General features: G+C 38.9%; 1 protein-coding gene and 1 long non-coding RNA gene across 3 annotated transcripts in view; both read left to right on the top strand.

The window, feature by feature from the left end:
- Positions 1-557: 557 nt before the first annotated feature.
- calca (calcitonin/calcitonin-related polypeptide, alpha) lies at positions 558-4,789 on the top strand. Of its 2 annotated transcripts, XM_039794061.1 has the most exons (5): positions 558-725; positions 1,129-1,220; positions 1,552-1,677; positions 3,072-3,253; positions 4,058-4,789. In XM_039794061.1, exons 2-4 carry the CDS (start codon positions 1,135-1,137, stop codon positions 3,232-3,234), a joined length of 375 nt encoding a protein of 124 aa, XP_039649995.1. In that variant the 5' UTR covers positions 558-725; positions 1,129-1,134; the 3' UTR covers positions 3,235-3,253; positions 4,058-4,789. The 2 variants fall into 2 exon arrangements, with proteins under 2 accessions (XP_039649995.1, XP_039649994.1); XM_039794060.1 differs by lacking the exons at positions 3,072-3,253; positions 4,058-4,789 and adding an exon at positions 2,330-2,848 and having other exon boundaries at positions 565-725.
- An 831-nt stretch (positions 4,790-5,620) lies between these two features.
- Positions 5,621-17,851, top strand: part of LOC120555393 — a 40,345-nt gene continuing 28,114 nt past the window's right edge. Inside the window, exon 1 of the long non-coding RNA XR_005638704.1 lies at positions 5,621-6,166. This is a non-coding gene — a long non-coding RNA (uncharacterized LOC120555393). The remainder of the gene's footprint in view (positions 6,167-17,851) is intronic.

Raw genomic sequence — 17,851 nt, 5'->3', positions numbered from 1 at the left:
TATTAATTTTCACCTTTGAAATTCGTTTTTTAAAAACTATTCGAATATATATTCGAATTTAGAATATTCGTTGACAGCCCTCCTCCATAGTAAGTTAAAGTAGGTACTGTACACCTTTAGAACCCATGCCTCTCATTGGCCCAAGTTGTGTTCGTCTTAACCACCTAAAGATGAAATAGCACCACATAAAAAATCATTTTGACTTATTTTAAGGAGGCACTGGTGAATTATGTTTAAATTCTCTGACCGTTATAATTATACACCCTGTAATGTCAGGAGATTTACAGTAGGTGGGTCCACATGCACATACCATATTAATTCTCAAGAACATGAGACACTGACTATGACAGTTAGTTATTTCTGTCTTATTGTTTTCCCACTTACCCTGCTTAAAGAATGACTTAACTACAAATGGTGCTACCAACTGATTCAAATACCTGGCAGCTTTCTGTTAATTAGACACATTGATGACCATACAGTGACGTAATTTGCATACAAGCTCTTTTATTGGCTTGATGTAAGTGACGTAGGATTTCTGATTGGCTAGTAGTTTGAGGTAAAACATTCGACTGGCCAATAGACTACAATCAAGTGCTCACTCACTTCATACAGAAACCCACTGGGAACATACAGTATATAAACCCTGCACTGTGGGGAATGTTCAGCAGATTCACAAGTGAGACTATCGTTGAATTCTTCATTACCAGAAGATCTACTATCTCACGGTGAGTATAGATAAAAGACTGCTTTTTCAGTTGATTGTGCAAATTGTGTTGTTTGATATCAGATGATGTGTTTGTAGTAGACTGGATAACCACCTATACTGGTGGATTTACTGGTTTCCAACAGAAGGGAGATGCAACATTGCTGGTTTGATGATGTTATACTATCTATGGTAGGCTGCAGCTAATTCTGCTAATGGACAGAGCTGCTGTTATAGCTACTGGCAAAGTTCAGCTGCTTTCACAGCGAGGGAGTGTAAGAGAGAGATAAGAAGAGGAGTCATATAGCGGTGAATGCATGCAGTAGATGAGAAACTCCGTACAAAAAGAATGCTGTGGACACGGATCACACAAAATTATTTTAAAAACTTTTCCTTGCATTTGGTATTGTGTGTGTTTTCCACAGGGAATCATGATAATGCGCAAACTCTGGACTCTCCTCCTTGCCCATGCACTGATCATTTGTCAGATGTACGTCACACAGGCAGCTCCATCCAGGTCAGAGTTGTGGCTTTATTCCTAAAAGTATAAAACATATTTACCTTGTAAAAACATTGTGATTTTGTCTGACTTTTTTGATGTGTTTACAATTATTTCTGCAGAACGCTTTTCCTCGTTTACCATAACCATTGCTTGCTTATGGATGTAAAAATGCCATTTAACTTCCTGTGAGATTTTAAAAGGAACAATAACATCAGATTACATAAAGTTTGCATTGTATCCCTACTGTTGTATTTGTCTGGGAAAGTTATACGTTTTTTTTAACCAATGATGCGGCAGAACTAGAACTAGAGAGACCAATCTAATCTACTGTAATGTGTATTTTCAGAACTAGTAAGGAGTCTATGTCAGATGGAATCATACTATCGAATGATGATGCCCAAAGGTTACTCCAAGCTATCAAGGAGTTCATGCAGATAACTTCAGATGAGCAAGACACAGCTGATGGAAACAGGTGTGGCTTTTAAAATTTGTAGGTATCATCATAGTATAGTTAACCGTGATTATAATAAAGTTTAAGTACTAGGCCTATCTATCTATCTATCTATCTATCTATCTATCTATCTATCTATCTATCTATCTATCTATCTATCTATCTATCTATCTAAACCTGTTACAATCAGTTTCAAAATATAACACACTTTTGTTTATAAGCTCAACAGCTTCAACTTTGGTATTCATTATTATTCAAGGTATACAGTGAAATTGATGTACATTAACGCTCAGTCATAATCACTTAATGCATGAACTGCAGTTATTTATTCATTCATTCATCCATCCATTTATTCAGTATAAAATGATGTGCCTGAAAAACAGTGTCCTTGGTCAGAAAACTGAAGAGAGCATGATATCAAATAACATGAGAGAACATGCATGATAGACATTATTACAGAAAATGAAACTTAACAATAGCATGACAACATAACAACAATATTTTGACTAACAAGAGACCTTTATATGCCTGTTGGATCTGTTAGCATGCATCTGAAATATTAATTTAATGCATGACTTTTTGGAAAAACATCATGCATGTAATTTTTAATGTTTATCTGCATGCCATGGTTACCATAAGCCTGTTTCTGCATGTTTGTCTTTGTCTCTAACAGCCTGGACAGACCCATGTCTAAGCGCTGCACCGGCTTAAGCACTTGTGTGCTGGGCAAACTCTCCCAGGATATTCACAAACTACAAACCTATCCCCGCACCAACGTGGGAGCATGCACGCCTGGAAAGAAGCGAAGTCTATCCGAGCAATATGAAAACTACGGCAACTCATACAACTAAAACTCTCACTTTTCAGCCAATTCTTTCTGTCTGTCTGTCTGAGTTAACAGATGCTTGTTCATCCAGCACTATCCATTCACAAGACTGCTGATGCATGTGGATCCTATTTGTCTGACTAACTTCATGGAAACGCCCTTGCTTTAATTTTGGCAGACATTAAATTTAACTATTTAGACTATAAAACTTAGAATTACTGTATAGCTACAAACATACTGTCACTTAGGTGGTTCTGTACATTACAATACAAATTAGAAACAGCTAAAAACATTGCTAATATTAAATAATTGTTCTCTTCATAGTAACTATGTTTCCCCTTAAATAAAATCATCTTTTACATGGAAGCTGTTTTTTTTAATTCATTCAAGATTAAAAACATACATAACTCATTGAAAAAAAAAATGAATGGAGACAAGGGTAAGCATGGACTACCTATAATGCACAATGATTGTCGGTATATTTTCTCATTGTGTTTAATTGGTTGTTGATGATGCTAAACAATACTGCTCAACATGTGTCTTGAGTGTCATAATAATCTGTGTTTACTATCTTTTCCATTCTTACAAGTAATGCAACAGCACAGAAGCGGGCATGCAACACATCCACCTGTGTAACCCACCGCTTGGCTGACTTCCTGAGTCGGTCAGGAGGACTGGGACACAGCAACTTCATTCCCACCAACGTGGGTGCCCAGGCATTTGGCAGACGGAAGAGGCGCGGCCCTATGTGAGCACAAGAGCAGATACATGGTGTGTTAGCACTCTGTACATCAGTACTATTGCTGGACTCATTGAAGCTTATACTGTAGATAAAGTACAAGAGAGCAATTTGAAACATATCATTGTGTTTTGAAACCAAATTGAGAATTACAATTAGTAGAAAGGCTTCTTACTTGATTTTTTTCAAGCATAAAATACACTTGTATTTGACATATTTGGTGTTACATAAGTGCAAGGTAGTCTTTTAAATTTTTTATATATCTGTCAAGGGAAATCTCAAAATATATTATTATTAAATATGTTAACAAATATATGGCCACATGCGGAAATTGGTTCTCTGTCAATCAACCAAGTATCAACTAAAGCACTATATATTGTCCAAGTGTTGTTGTGTTTGAACTTTACAGATTTGTAAAAGGCTATATATAATGTCCTTAAATTAGATATAATGGTCAATTATGCCATGTTTTTGTTAAGTATGGACATTCACAAGTTACTCTTGCTGTAATGTGGTCATTCATATACCACAACCTGACCAAACCAGATTTGCCTACAGTGCCAACAAGTCACTGACTCCACTGTCCTTTTTTTGTGACAGCTTCAGTGTATGAATTCTATGAAATAAAAAAATAAAAGGTAATTACTGCGAGCCATTCTGGTGGCCCAAAAGGTTTTTTGGTCCCCATATCTCGTACTGCCCATATTTTCTGTTGCTCTATATTGTAAATCTATGAAATGAAGCCAAATGCCCGACAAATTTTTTTCTGAATCTTAATCTTTTCAGAAGTTGAACTTTTATTTTTTTATTTTCCTATCCTCTCTTTGGCTGTCTAGGACCAAGTGCCTCCTTTGAGTGAAAAAAACTGCATCATCATCTACCTGCAAACACTTGGAAGCAGGAACTTATACAGTATTCTTCACAAACATGGACTGATCTTGCTTTCAGACTACAACCAGAAAGTTGGTATATCATATTCATTGTTAGTCTGTGCTTAAAAACAGAGAAATAACTAGCATTGTTGTCATCCTCATTAGGGAAAGGTAACTAAGAAGAAATTTTATTTGCTAAGAGGGATGAGAATAGATTTCTTCTCTGTCTTGGCTTGTGGCTCAACTGGTCTTCTGACCTGTATCTACAGTACGGTGTGTCGAAACTGGAAGTCGCATACGTTGCACTACCAACAAAACCTTCAACAACAGTGGCTGTCTTGTGTCTTGATGTAAAACACTTCATTACATTTCATTAAAGTGCACAATGCAAGTGTGAAAATGTACTTGGAATTCTAAATATTGTAATAATCGTGAATTCAAAGCAGGAATAAATTGTATTTTAGCTACATTACGCTTTCATGTCTTACTGTGTTTTTGTTTGATTGGGTGATATAAGCTGTTAAAACCCATACTGAGCTTTCCAGCAGCAATCTATTCATTTCAAAAAGGTTCACATAATGTGCTACAGTATGAAAAACAAGGTATAACATCAAACCATGACATTTTGTGAAATAGAGAGGACACATTGCATTCACTACACATACATAATTGGACCATTTCCAAACTTGAATATAGAATATTTCTTTATATAACTGAATTTTGTGAGTTGTAAACTAGTGTTTGATATTTTTTGTTTTGAGAAACAATGGTAGGCATGTCACTGAACACATGTTCATGTGCGTGTTTTATCTTTCTATACCTGGCTCATTTTACCCTCTAGTGGTTTTCAATGGATAAGGAGCCTCTCTCAAGAACAAGAGTCTTGAATGTGGGGTAGCTTCCCCTGAGCATCACAACATGTTTCCTTGTAAAGTTTGTATGTTGTTTCAGTAAAAAGTTTGTATGTTGTTTCAGTAAAAATCAATCTGAAATGTTTCAATGTACTTTCTAAAGCTTCTTACTTACCTAAAAGTAGAAAGGCTGTTTTGTGTATTAGTTCAACAAAGGTCCATAGTGACCCATGCAACAGCAATATAATTGGATTTATTAGCAGATAGCCAATAACGATTACATTTGGACACACCTCATGGAACAATGTAGACCAAAGTGCTTTTAGTTACCTAAGCTAAACCATTCCTTAACCATTTATATTTAGGCCTATAGATATTTATTTATTGTCATTATACAATATTTCCTCATCTTTTAACCAAACAGAGGCATTTGCCTTACATTAACCATACTACTTTTTTTTTTACATGTTCGAAATAATACACATTTATTCATACTATCTCAATTTCATAAATGACATTTACACATTGTTATAAAATGTATAAAAAATCTTATTGTAGAAAATCGATGCCGCAGAACCAGAGATATCTATTTTATTCCATGCATTCGTCTTCCTTGTGAAACCCTGCTGCCTACATTACCCATAATGCACGCTGTTTATTGCTCCAATTAACGAAATCAAGCCCTGCTCTCATCCAGTTTGTGGCGAAGAAAACTATATTGGAAAATACAGTGGTTTTGCCTAAACGCCTTTTCATAGTGGTGATAAGTTAGAAATGGCTCAGCAGGGGGGAAAATGCGGTCAAATCCCTCCAAAGTCGACGTGGATAGCAAATAAACATATATCGGCAAAATAACAACCAACACCTGATGCTAAAAAGACGGGTTAGCCACTATGACCGAACAGTTAAGCTAGCTAACGTTACCATCATTAAGTTGGGGCTAGTGCTAAATTGGCAACTTTGGTACAGAGAAACATTACTTCCTTGAACAAGGAAAAAAGAGACTTGCCGTGGTTTCCAAAGGTGGCAACTATGGATGCAAAGTTTGCCTAACCCTAGTATTCTTAATATTGAACACAAAAAGATTGCGACTGTCAGAATAATTGCGCACTTTTACAGTCCCAGTAACATTAACGATAAGGAGGAGCGCAGAGGTTACCAAGATGCCGAAGAAGGTGTGGACAAAATAACCTGACCTGAGGGAGTGACGTTTCAACTCAAAGTAAGTAATTGTTTTTTACACATTGCATTACTATGCTTTGAACATGAACATACTGAAAATTAGCAATGTCGTTTTTGTCCTTTCTGGTGTGTGTGCCTGTGTGTGGCATTTGTAACCTATTGACATGGTTTATCAATGTTGATAGATGTAACATGGTAGATGTTTTTTATGTTGAGCTCAAAAGGCCAGTGGCAGCTCATCAAGTTCACCTTGGCCTCCCTGTAAAAGCTGACACTCTGTTCTCTTTCTTCAACTAGCATCCACACTGCTTCTTTTCATTTTGCACTTTCAACTGTTTCACAGCACACACTTCACACACCAATGCTTTGCTGGCATATTTGATGTTGCTAATGATTTCAATACAAACTTGTTTTATTTTAGTTCAAGTTAATGATTTTTGATAAATCAAATGCTTTTGTGACCGCGTACCGGTTGGGATAGTATAAGTGATTAGTATATTTAATGTTTTATTCAAGCATTCATCAAACATTTTGTTATTCTGTGAGTCGTTTTGTAAATGTTGGGTTAGTAGCCTATACAACAGCCATTAAAATGGCTATTGCAAGGAGGGACAATGCTGAAGTTGGCTTCCGATTCGCAGCTTCCGAGCGGGTGTTTCTCTGTCCTAATTGGTCAAAACAATATTCAAATATGCTTACAAGCTACTGTAACTTTGGTTTCTAATGTCTTAGAGACTAGATTTTTTTTCAAGATAAAATCCACTTACTTTATCACAGTAGTTACTGAAATGCATATCTTTTAAGAAACTGAAAAAACTAGCCTGGCATAGCCAGAATAATTAGCAAATGCGTATTAAGGCATGGTCACACATGCGTGAATGCAGGTGAGTGATCATCACTTGCAGAGGCGATACAGGCTGGTTAGATACAGCAATGATCAACGTCTCCGATTTTGCTGGTCAAAGTTCCCCAAAGTTGAACTTGCATGATGCAAATTTGATTTGGCACTGGAAACGAATTTTGTATTCGCCCCTTTGCTCGCGTAGAGTGGAAGTGAACGGGATGTGGATAATTGTCAATGTTAATTTTGTGCATGTATGACCCTGCCCATAGCCTAGAACCTCTGTTCAATTTTGATTTCCCGAAGTGCGTTATCAACTGTGCAGACCAAAATGCCTCTGGACACAACGGAATTGATCTACAACCAATCAGAGCAATGTAGCGCTGAGCGACATGTGCAAGTTGGGGCGGTGCTTGGTCTGTTTTTGAAGCAGGATAAAGGTGGCGGCAGGGTCACCTTCTTAAATTACCAAGGGGGTAAGCCTCTCCTCACAACCCGTACCTCCTATGGTGCCATTTTGATGCTAACAAGCACTCACCCGCCATTAGCATCCCATTGACTGCCATTCATTTTGACGTCACTTTGACAGCGAATAACTTTACATCTGAAGCGTTTAAAGACTTATTTGTCCATTGTTTATTTCTAAAGAAACATGACAATGTATAAAAGGCTCCATTACCTTGTATCTCATGTTATGGCTCTGTAGCAGACGTTTTTGTAAAAATAGGCTAACGATTGTGTCATAACCACACGACTTACTGTCGCATAGTAGAGGAATTACCGTATAGTACAGGAGAAGCTCGCAGGCAATTTCGACTTACATTAGCTGTTTAAGTTTAATTACTAATTTTAACTAGCATGTTAGTTAGCAATAATTAGCCTGTGCCTATCTTATCTCCTTACATATACCTACGCTCTCCGTCTCTGCAAGATTGGGAATGATTGAGATTTCTCTTGGCACAGCGACCAGAAGACTTACAACTTTCAGACGGGTTGCTCACGTCATATTTACGTAGTCAAGCTCAGTTTGCGGCTGCGCAGTAACGCTCAGCGCTCACCAGAAAAGTGCTTCTAATATCCTTCACTGGTCTCTGGCAAGAGCAACGGGATCTGTTGATCCATGTATTTAACTGTCTATGTAAATTACAGCTAAACGGTAAACTAAAATGTGTTTCTGAAAACATTTAGACAAACAATAAGCAATACAGTAACATAATCTTGATTCGTATTTGATTAGCATAGCCTGGATTGACCGTTTGATCTGAGTTTTGTGAGCCTGGTGCCTTGCGCTGGACAGAGAATGCCAGTTACATCCGGCAACCACCTTCTCTATCAGTCATTGTCTTAAACCCGCCCCATGTGAGATAAACGGACGGGCCAATCACAACTGTTCTGGACTGATCGGAAAGTTGTTTTGAATCGAGGGGGGCCAGATGTTAGCCTGGTCCTACCAGACTCTCGTACATTTCATTTATACAGAGAGTCTGGCCACTCTCCATTGACAAGTGTTAACTTCCGAGAAGGCGGGTACTCTGTTGAAGTTTAAAACTATTGGATCTGCCCAGAGCCACTCTGGATCTGCCATAACCAATCGCTAACGTTTGGTCGTGACATATGTCATGCGCATGTGCAACAAGAGGGGAGACCGACAACAACTATCGGCTTATATTTAGCATTAGCATCGCGTTAGCCTTAGCCAACTCCTTCACCACTAACGGAGCGAGCTGGAAAATCTAACTTTTCCCGAATCCCGTGGGGAGTAGGGCCACAACATCATGGCCACCAACACAACTCAGCAAAGATTGTTCTTGCTCGGGCTTTAACTTCTGGATATTCGGCGCCGTTGCCACAACAGACCGAATGGCTTCGCTCGCATCTTTCTCTGCCGCAACTCTAGCACACGGCCTCAACATCATCGTTCTCAGCCACTCCCTCTGTTTGCTGATTGGACCGCCAACAATTTTGAAGGAGAAAACCCAAGACTATACCGCGAACCCAGACGTAGTACTGAAGGGAAATGAAGATTGAGCGGAAGTACGTAGGAGGGCGGAGCCAGGCTAGCCAGATGTAGCCAGAGCAAATTAAACTGGTGGTTTTTCAGGCTAAGAAAAGAATGCTTTTTTGGTTCAACATATTTAAATTGTTGGTTACTGTGGGGTATAACAACTTAGAATTAGTTTCTGCATCTTGTAAGTGTCCTTTATAATCAAAGGCCAACAAAAATAAATATGTACAGGGTTTTGCTCTCTCTAACATCTGTCTGATATTGGGTCCTCCACTTTTGAAAATGGTTTGTTATAGCAAATGTTACTTTGACCTTTTCTTGCAGAGCAAAGGATATCCCCTGGAACCATTTGTTATAGGCTTCTCAACCCCCTTGGGTATTGTCACTTTTTCTCTAGAGTTCCTGTGTAACAGACCCTGAGCGTCACAGCTCCTAGTCTTTCCTAATTGATGTGCTTGTTCTACCAGTTGTTTGACTCCTCCATTCTCGAATCTCTTTAGGGAAAATATGCTTCTATCCTTTTTTTAATTTTTTTTTATAACTTAATATATCAACAACAAGGGAATATTACAACATGACACAAATGCACTGTAGCAATGTACAACGTGGGCATTAGTCTGTTTGTTTCTAAACATGAACTCTAATCAGATGTTGACCACAATAGGGAGAAATGATAAGGGTGGTTGTTGAGGTAGGTGGGACACCTAAATGAAAGTGTGACTTGTTAGGGAGTGGTGTAGATAAGTAATATGTACTCTTTATCAATGTCAGCAAAATTTGTACGGTAGGTTTGGCCACTTTTACTGACACATTTGTACAGTGCCTTGCGAAAGTATTCGGCCCCCTTGAACTTTTCGACCTTTTGCCACATTTCAGGCTTCAAACATAAAGATATAAAACTGTAATTTTTTGTGAAGAATCAACAACAAGTGGGACACAATCATGAAGTGGAACGAAATTTATTGGATATTTCAAACTTTTTTAGCAAATAAAAAACTGAAAAATTGGGCGTGCAAAATTATTCAGCCCCCTTAAGTTAATACTTTGTAGCGCCACCTTTTGCTGCGATTACAGCTGTAAGTGGCTTGGGGTATGTCTCTATCAGTTTTGCACATCGAGAGACTGACATTTTTGCCCATTCCTCCTTGCAAAACAGCTCAAGCTCAGTGAGGTTGGATGGAGAGCGTTTGTGAACAGCAGTTTTCAGTTCTTTCCACAGATTCTCAATTGGATTCAGGTCTGGACTTTGACTTGGCCATTCTAACACCTGGATATGTTTATTTGTGAACCATTCCATTGTAGATTTTGCTTTATGTTCTGGATCATTGTCTTGTTGGAAGACAAATCTCCGTCCCAGTCTCAGGTCTTTTGCAGACTCCATCAGGTTTTCTTCCAGAATGGTCCTGTATTTGGCTCCATCCATCTTCCCATCAATTTTAACCATCTTCCCTGTCCCTGCTGAAGAAAAGCAGGCCCAAACCATGATGCTGCCACCACCATGTTTGACAGTGGGGATGGTGTGTTCAGGGTGATGAGCTGTGTTGCTTTTACGACACAACATAACGTTTTGCATTGTTGCCAAAAAGTTCGATTTTGGTTTCATCTGACCACAGCACCTTCTTCCACATGTTTGGTGTGTCTCCCAGGTGGCTTGTGGCAAACTTTAAACGACACTTTTTATGGATATCTTTAAGAAATGGCTTTCTTCTTGCCACTCTTCCATAAAGGCCAGATTTGTGCAGTATACGACTGATTGTTGTCCTATGGACAGAGTCTCCCACCTCAGCTGTAGATCTCCAGAGTGATCATGGGCCTCTTGGCTGCATCTCTGATCAGTCTTCTCATTGTATGAGCTGAAAGTTTAGAGGGACGGCCGGGTCTTCGTAGATTTGTAGTGGTCTGATACTCCTTCCATTTCAATATTATCGCTTGCACAGTGCTCCTTGGGATGTTTAAAGCTTGGGAAATATTTTTGTATCCAAATCCGGCTTTAAACTTCTCCACAACAGTATCTCGGACCAGCCTGGTGTGTTCCTTGTTCTTCATGATGCTTTCTGCGCTTTAAACGGACCTCTGAGACTATCACAGAGCAGGTGCATTTATACGGAGACTTGATTACACACAGCTGGATTCTATTTATCATCATTAGTCATGTAGGTCAACATTGGATCATTCAGAGATCCTCACTGAACTTCTGGAGAGAGTTTGCTGCACTGAAAGTAAAGGGGCTGAATAATTTTGCACGTCCAATTTTTCAGTTTTTTATTTGTTAAAAAAGTTTGAAATATCCAATAAATTTCGTTCCACTTCATGATTGTGTCCCACTTGTTGTTGATTCTTCACAAAAAATTACAGTTTTATATCTTTATGTTTGAAGCCTGAAATGTGGCAAAAGGTCGAAAAGTTCAAGGGGGCCGAATACTTTCGCAAGGCACTGTATACAGTTTTCGATTGTTGGACATTACGTTTACCGATGTGTTCTTAAAATGTGGGGATCTGGGTATCTGGTAGCAGTTTTAGAACTGTCCTGTGTGTCCACTGGACATATGATGGTCGCAGAGTATTTATTAACAATGACACCGTGTCATTGATGCGATCACCTGAAACCCAGTATAGCCAGTATCCTCCAATTGCAGACCTGTGTCAGTCAGGCCTGACCATAGACTGTATAAAATAGGGCCTGACACATATTTGGGTGACATGTGTTTGGGTGTTTCATTGTTACTGATCCTAGGTATCATTATAGCTTGGATAGTTTCTGCCATTTTATCAGCCCTGCTTTTTTGATGTTTCCCTTTTTTTTTACTTTCTCACTAAACACTAAATGTACTGTAAGCTTTCAGCAGGGATTGTCTGTGCACTTGTCTGCTGTACTATACCAAATATGTTTGAAGTTTAACAAATAAATGAACTTAACAACAAACTACATAGGCAAAACAACTAGTCACATGGTGTGTGATTGCCAGTGCTTGAAAGAAAGTAAATGCCTACTCCAAACTTTCCATAAACTTTTTTTTTTAATATGCAGTCTACAAGATGTTGTAAATATTGAAAAGTCAAACTTGATCCTGTGGTGGTTGAAACATGTTCAAGAGAAAGGATGTGTTTAAAAGTTGCATCTTTCTCCCCTGAGTGTTGACAGACACCACATATCTCAGTTGATTAGACAGACGAGAATGTGGCTACTTGGATGTGAGTAGCCATGTGCAAACCCCCAAACAGAGCTAATGAAGGAGATGAGGGCTAGTGTTAGAGTTAGTTCAGAGCCTTAGAGAAGCTCTTCAAGATGCTACGTGTGTCTGGGGACAACGTCTGTCACTTTCGCCTCATCACCATCTGGATGACAAACTGTATGCTGGTTAGCTTGTTTAGCATAGGAACACAGACTTTTTGTGCTTGCCGGCTGGTTGTTTGGTACAAAACCTTTCTATATGGAACGATAAGTTTAGCTTCCATCACAGAGGAGAAAAGGCAACACTATGTCCATGAAACCCTGTCTTAACATTGCCAGGACAATGGAATAGTGCTAGACAGATCGGTTGGCAGGGCTCCAGACTAACTTTTTGCCTTGGTTGCACTGGTGCGCCTAACTTTTTTATTTAGGTGCAAAATTCACGTGCACCCAATTTTTTCCTCTCATCGCCATTAGCGCTGAATGGCGATACACGATATATAGCTCTGTATTTTTTTAGAAAGTGGGCTAAATGTTCAGTTTTAAGTCAAAGCCACTTTTCACAAGCTCTTTTATTAAAACAGATTGTGATTAAAATAAAATGCAAAGACAGGGTTTCCTTTACCAGTTTGAAAATATACAGCTGCAACACATGTAAATGAAAGTTATCTGAAATGAATAGCCTAGGATATATTAAAAAATATATTTCTGAGAAAGCTCCTTCACTTGTTTTCAACAACAATAACAGACTGATTGATTAAAAGAGAAAGAGGATGCCCGGACAGCTCAGTTTGTAAATATAGAGGTTCGACTCCGACCTGCGGCCCTTTCCTACATGTCATCCCCCCTCTCTCTCCCCTTTCATGTCTTCAGCTTTCCTATCAAAATAAAGGCCGAAATCTTAAAAAAAAAAAAAAAAAAAAAAAACAGCCCGAAAGACAGAGGGAGTACGATGGACTGAAGCGTATTCTACTCCTCTTCGGCTGACTCATTATGAATCGGTCCAGCACGGGTCGAATGCGCTTTGGCGGGTCTGCGGCATTACACACGTCTTGTGTAGGCTATGAAATGTCTGTATCGTCACTGCGCTGCATTTTTATGAACTATGATCCAGCAGGCTCAGTCTTACACGCTATTACTCAACGAACTGAAGTTAGTTGCATTTAATAACTTCTAATGTTTTTTTACGCCGTGGCGGCCGCAATAACAGAGAGTTACCAGCGGAAACACTGGTACCAATACAGGTTTCCCTCTCATACTTAACCATATACAGCTGTGTTAATAACAATTAAAACTGTAGACTATTGTCAGCAGTTTGGACCGGCGGTGCTGTGGCTCTCCATGTTGCAGGGGAACCGTGAGTGAGTCGGGGCGGGCTGCGCAGAGGAGAGATCCAAACACAGGCACGGCTTTCCAGAAGGAATGGGTCATGTAACGCAACATTAAACCATATCGATATAAACGACCTTGCTTCGTTCGTGGAGAGGCAGCGGATGCAAGGACGTTAGGTGCACCGGTGCGACCTAGGAAAAATCTTGGTCGCACCCTTACAAATTTTGGTCGCATTTGGGACCAAATTGGTCGCACTCTAGAGCCCTGGTTGGCCAATATTATCGGCCGATATTGGTCTATCACAGACATATTTGTATGGGGCTGGGCAATGTCTCGATATTATATCAATGTATGAGGCTAGATATCCTCTTAAATTTTGGATATCGTTATATCGTGATATGACACAACTGTGGTCTTTTCCTGGTTAAAAAAGCTGCATTACAATAAAGTGATGGCATTTTCTGAACTTACCAGGCTGTTGTAGCTGCTCTATTATTTGCCTTTATACACTTAGTCATTGTATCCACATTATTGGTGATTAATTATCAAAACTCTCATTGTGTAAATATATTGTGAAAGCATCAATAGTCAACCCTACAGTATCATTGCAGTATCGCCGCAATATCGACATTGATGTATTTGGTCAAAAATATCGGGATATTTGATTTTTTTCCCATATCACCCAGCTCTATATTGGTATCGGTATTGGCATATATGTTTTCCGATATGCATGCAACATTTAATGAAGAAAAAACAATGCTTTAAGTGATTTAGAAATGCTGTCGTAGCTATTTATTTTGTTTCTTTATTCTTTATTTAAATGGTAAGCAACTGATACTGAACATGTTTATTGAGCTATTTATTTTATTTTCTCAGTGTTCATTTCTAGAATTAGTTGGCAATATAATACATTGCATGTATAAAAATGTTCTTTAATGAAGTTATTTGTTTAGGAAAGCAGTAATCTGAGTACATTTTGCATTGTCCTATCGCTGCAAAATTGGTACACAATCCACAGAAAAGGTCTATTTTCATTCCAGCTCAAAAATTCACTACGTCGCCTGCAATGTCTCAAGAAGGTAGTGTCAGTTGGGCCCTACAATGGAAATGGATTATGTTGAAAAGCAACTGTCAGATGCATGTTTGTATCAGATGCTGACCTTTTGCTTTTGATTCAAACAAATCCAAAATGTCCAAATGACCCATCTCAAAAACTACGTCCTGTTTGACACTCTGTTACCAACATTTACCCCTAGAAGCTACCCACTGCTACCACTGCTTACCTGATTGTCACAAATCAGCTCCACTGGAGGAGTTGGGGGTTGAGAGCCTTGCTCAAGGGCCCCTCAGTGGTGGTAATGAGGATGTGACAAGCTCTGCTCATTAATTTTCTTCACTTAGATTTATTCTGCCAGTCCAGCGATCAAACCAGAATCCCTCTGGGTTCTATTAGCTACCAAAATGCACTTGACACTATCAATCATTACACATTTTGAAATGGCTAAACCTAGCCATTTTAAATATTTCCATGTCATTTCTTGTGTTTATCTATTTAGTATTTCTGCATTTATAACTGAATTATAGTAAACCCACTATCTGCTTCTCTTTGCGCTGCAATGCCACCATGTGGCAAAATAATAATATAGCATGCAAAGATTTGCTGTGCTGCATGTCATTCATGTCATTAGTGGTCAGAGAATGGGGATAGTGTAGTCATACTTCTTATTGAGATGTAACAAAATATAAGGGAGATTGAGCTGCCAGCACAGGGGAGGTTCATATACTCTGCAGTATTATACAGAACAATACTAATCTAATCAAGGTATTTAGTGTTCTGATATACTGTGTACAAAATATTTGATTATGAATATTAATACACACTAACATTTTGGACATCAGGATTCTCTCAAAATATACTGACTTTCTCAATTTGCATCATGTGTGTTTGTCTGACAACATAAAAATCTATAAATCCATTGGCCATAATCTACTCTAATACTAATTTGATTTCAACTGTTCTCTTAACCTTTTCCTCTGTCCATACAGTACATCAGTGACGTGTTGTGCTGAATTAAAGCGTTCATTCTGTCAGTGAGGTTGTCTATGCTAATGTGGCCTCAACGTTTGCCAAACATACGCCTATTCTCAGTTCCCAAAAACACATTCTGCCGGCTTGAAGAGCCTTTTCAATAATAAAACGCTTTCATATTATATTCATAATGCGCTATGGTGAACACTGCAACCAAGTCTTCTGGGTTTAATTTAATGTGATTTCAGGGCCTAATTTGGCTTCCTACATGTCAGTGGTAATGAAACCTTTGTATTTGATCTAGATACCCTTCATTTGGATATTACCAAAGACTTCCAAGATTTCAAGATAACCTTTGTGCATAGCATTAAATTCAAAGAGAAAAATAACCTCACCAGGGCTCTATGCTCACATTTATTTTTTAGGGGCACTGGTGCCCGAACAAAGGACAGGGATGCTGTGTGTGCTTCATGAATGCATACCGTTTTAAACTGTCTCCTAATTATTTTAAGGCTTTAAAATTAGGATTGGGGTTTTAGCATTGTATTTATCTCAATCCAGTATCAAATCTTTTTATTTAATCTGTATCCTGTCAAAGCTCTTAGTAAATCTATGCATGTTTAGCGTTAACCTTTTTGAAAGTTACTAAAATTATAAATAACTACAAGGGCTCTCTTGGAGAGCGCAGACCTCCGTCAAAGCATGCCCCTATCGTTTTTCCAATTAATCCGAAACCACATGAATGCAGGACAATCGCCCTATCTTGCAATATTACCAAAGTTTCATGAAAATCCGGCCATTCGTTTTTCTGTAATCCTGCTGACAGACAAACAAACCAACAAACAAACAAACAAACCGACAAACCGAACCGAAAACATAACCTCCTTGGCGGAGGTAACTATAAAAAGCTGGTTGAGAACACAGAAACTGTTTTGAGTAGCAACCTTTTAATTAAAGGTTCCATGGCATGAAAATTTCACTTTATGAGGTTTTTTAACATTAATGTGCAGCCTGCCTATGGTCCCCCAGTCGCTAGAAATGGTGATAGGTGTAAACCGAGCCCTGGGTATCCTGCTCTGCCTTTGAGAAAATGAAAGCTCAGATGGGCCAATCTGGAAGGTTACCTCCCCTTTCTCTGCTTTGCCCGCCCAGGGAATTTGGCCCACCAATGAGAGAGAGACATCATGGCTTTCAAACTAGCAAAGTGGCAGTTGGTCAAGGCCACACCCCCACCCTCCACCTTGTCCCCCCTCCCTCTTTCCTCCTCAATAGCTACAGACCCAGAAATGGCACATACTAAGACCCTGTTTACACGTACATGGTTAGTTTTACAAACGGAGACATTTCCCTTCGTTTGTACCCTTCGTTTACACGCAAACGGAGAATTCGCCTCGGAAACAGAGTTCTTCTAAAACCTCCGGCCAGAGTGGAGATTTTTGAAATCTTCGTTTGCCAGTTTGCATGTAAACTGAGACAAACTGAGGTTTAGGCAGCCGAGCGAGAGAAAGAGGAAGGGATTCGTTGCTGTTGTTGCTATTTTCGGGATTCTGATTGGCTAACGTGGGCTTGAGCTTATTACGTAATTCTGCACCAAGCCTGAATTTCGGGAAAGAGACTTCAGATACAGTATGTGGGGACCACTAAGGTCTATATAAAAGTATCCAAAGAGCACCATGTCAAGTGGCGGTTGGTCAAAGCCACACCCCCACCCTCCACCTTGTGAACAAATTGTAGCTACAAATGAGAGGTAGCACTTGATTCATCCTCAAAGAAGCTTTTGTGTTAAAGATGCTGAACGATCAGTAAAAATGTATAGATATCAGCAGAATATGTTGATTAAATAAGTATTTACACATAGAAATACCATTAGCCTATACTGACTTTGGGCACACCTTATTTTCCAGATCAGAACTAGAAGTTGAGCTGCGTAATTTATTGATATGATATTAATTAAATTTTAACCGGGAGATTTTGACTCCTGAAATGAGTGGCAGAATCATCTGATGAGAAGATGCATCACTCTGTTGAAATAGTTGGAAATACAAAAACACTCAATCCACTCGTGATTGTACTCCATAAACAGTCTTTGGCTGAGCAATAGTTTTTCACATTCGCACACACAGGCACCTTATGTTTGCACATACAAACATAAGCTTTCCCTCCCCCCCTTTAAAAAGAAAAAAGAAAAAAGGTTTTAAAATCTTTCTAGATTCATATAAAAAGATTTTATTTTTCGTTCATAAACAGCCTATTACTATTATTTTTCAAGCCTTACTAGTCTATTTTTCCAGTGTAAATGTCACTCTAATAACTGCTTATTATATCTCCTACTGACCATCAGCCTAA

Source organism: Perca fluviatilis, chromosome 3, assembly GCF_010015445.1.
Source record: "Perca fluviatilis chromosome 3, GENO_Pfluv_1.0, whole genome shotgun sequence".
NCBI lineage: Eukaryota > Metazoa > Chordata > Actinopteri > Perciformes > Percidae > Perca > Perca fluviatilis.
The sequence above is the reverse complement of the archived record's forward strand: the minus strand, read 5'-3'. Positions and strand labels throughout refer to the sequence as shown.

What these genes read in the sequence shown, in the direction of transcription:
- calca (XM_039794060.1), top strand. Translation starts at nt 1,135, where the DNA reads ATGATAATGCGCAAACTCTGGACTCTCCTCCTTGCCCATGCACTGATC. An exon ending in ACACAGGCAGCTCCATCCAG is followed by an intron (nt 1,221 to 1,551) that starts GTCAGAGTTGTG and finishes GTGTATTTTCAG; the next exon opens with AACTAGTAAGGAGTCTATGT. An exon ending in GACACAGCTGATGGAAACAG is followed by an intron (nt 1,678 to 2,329) that starts GTGTGGCTTTTA and finishes TGTCTCTAACAG; the next exon opens with CCTGGACAGACCCATGTCTA.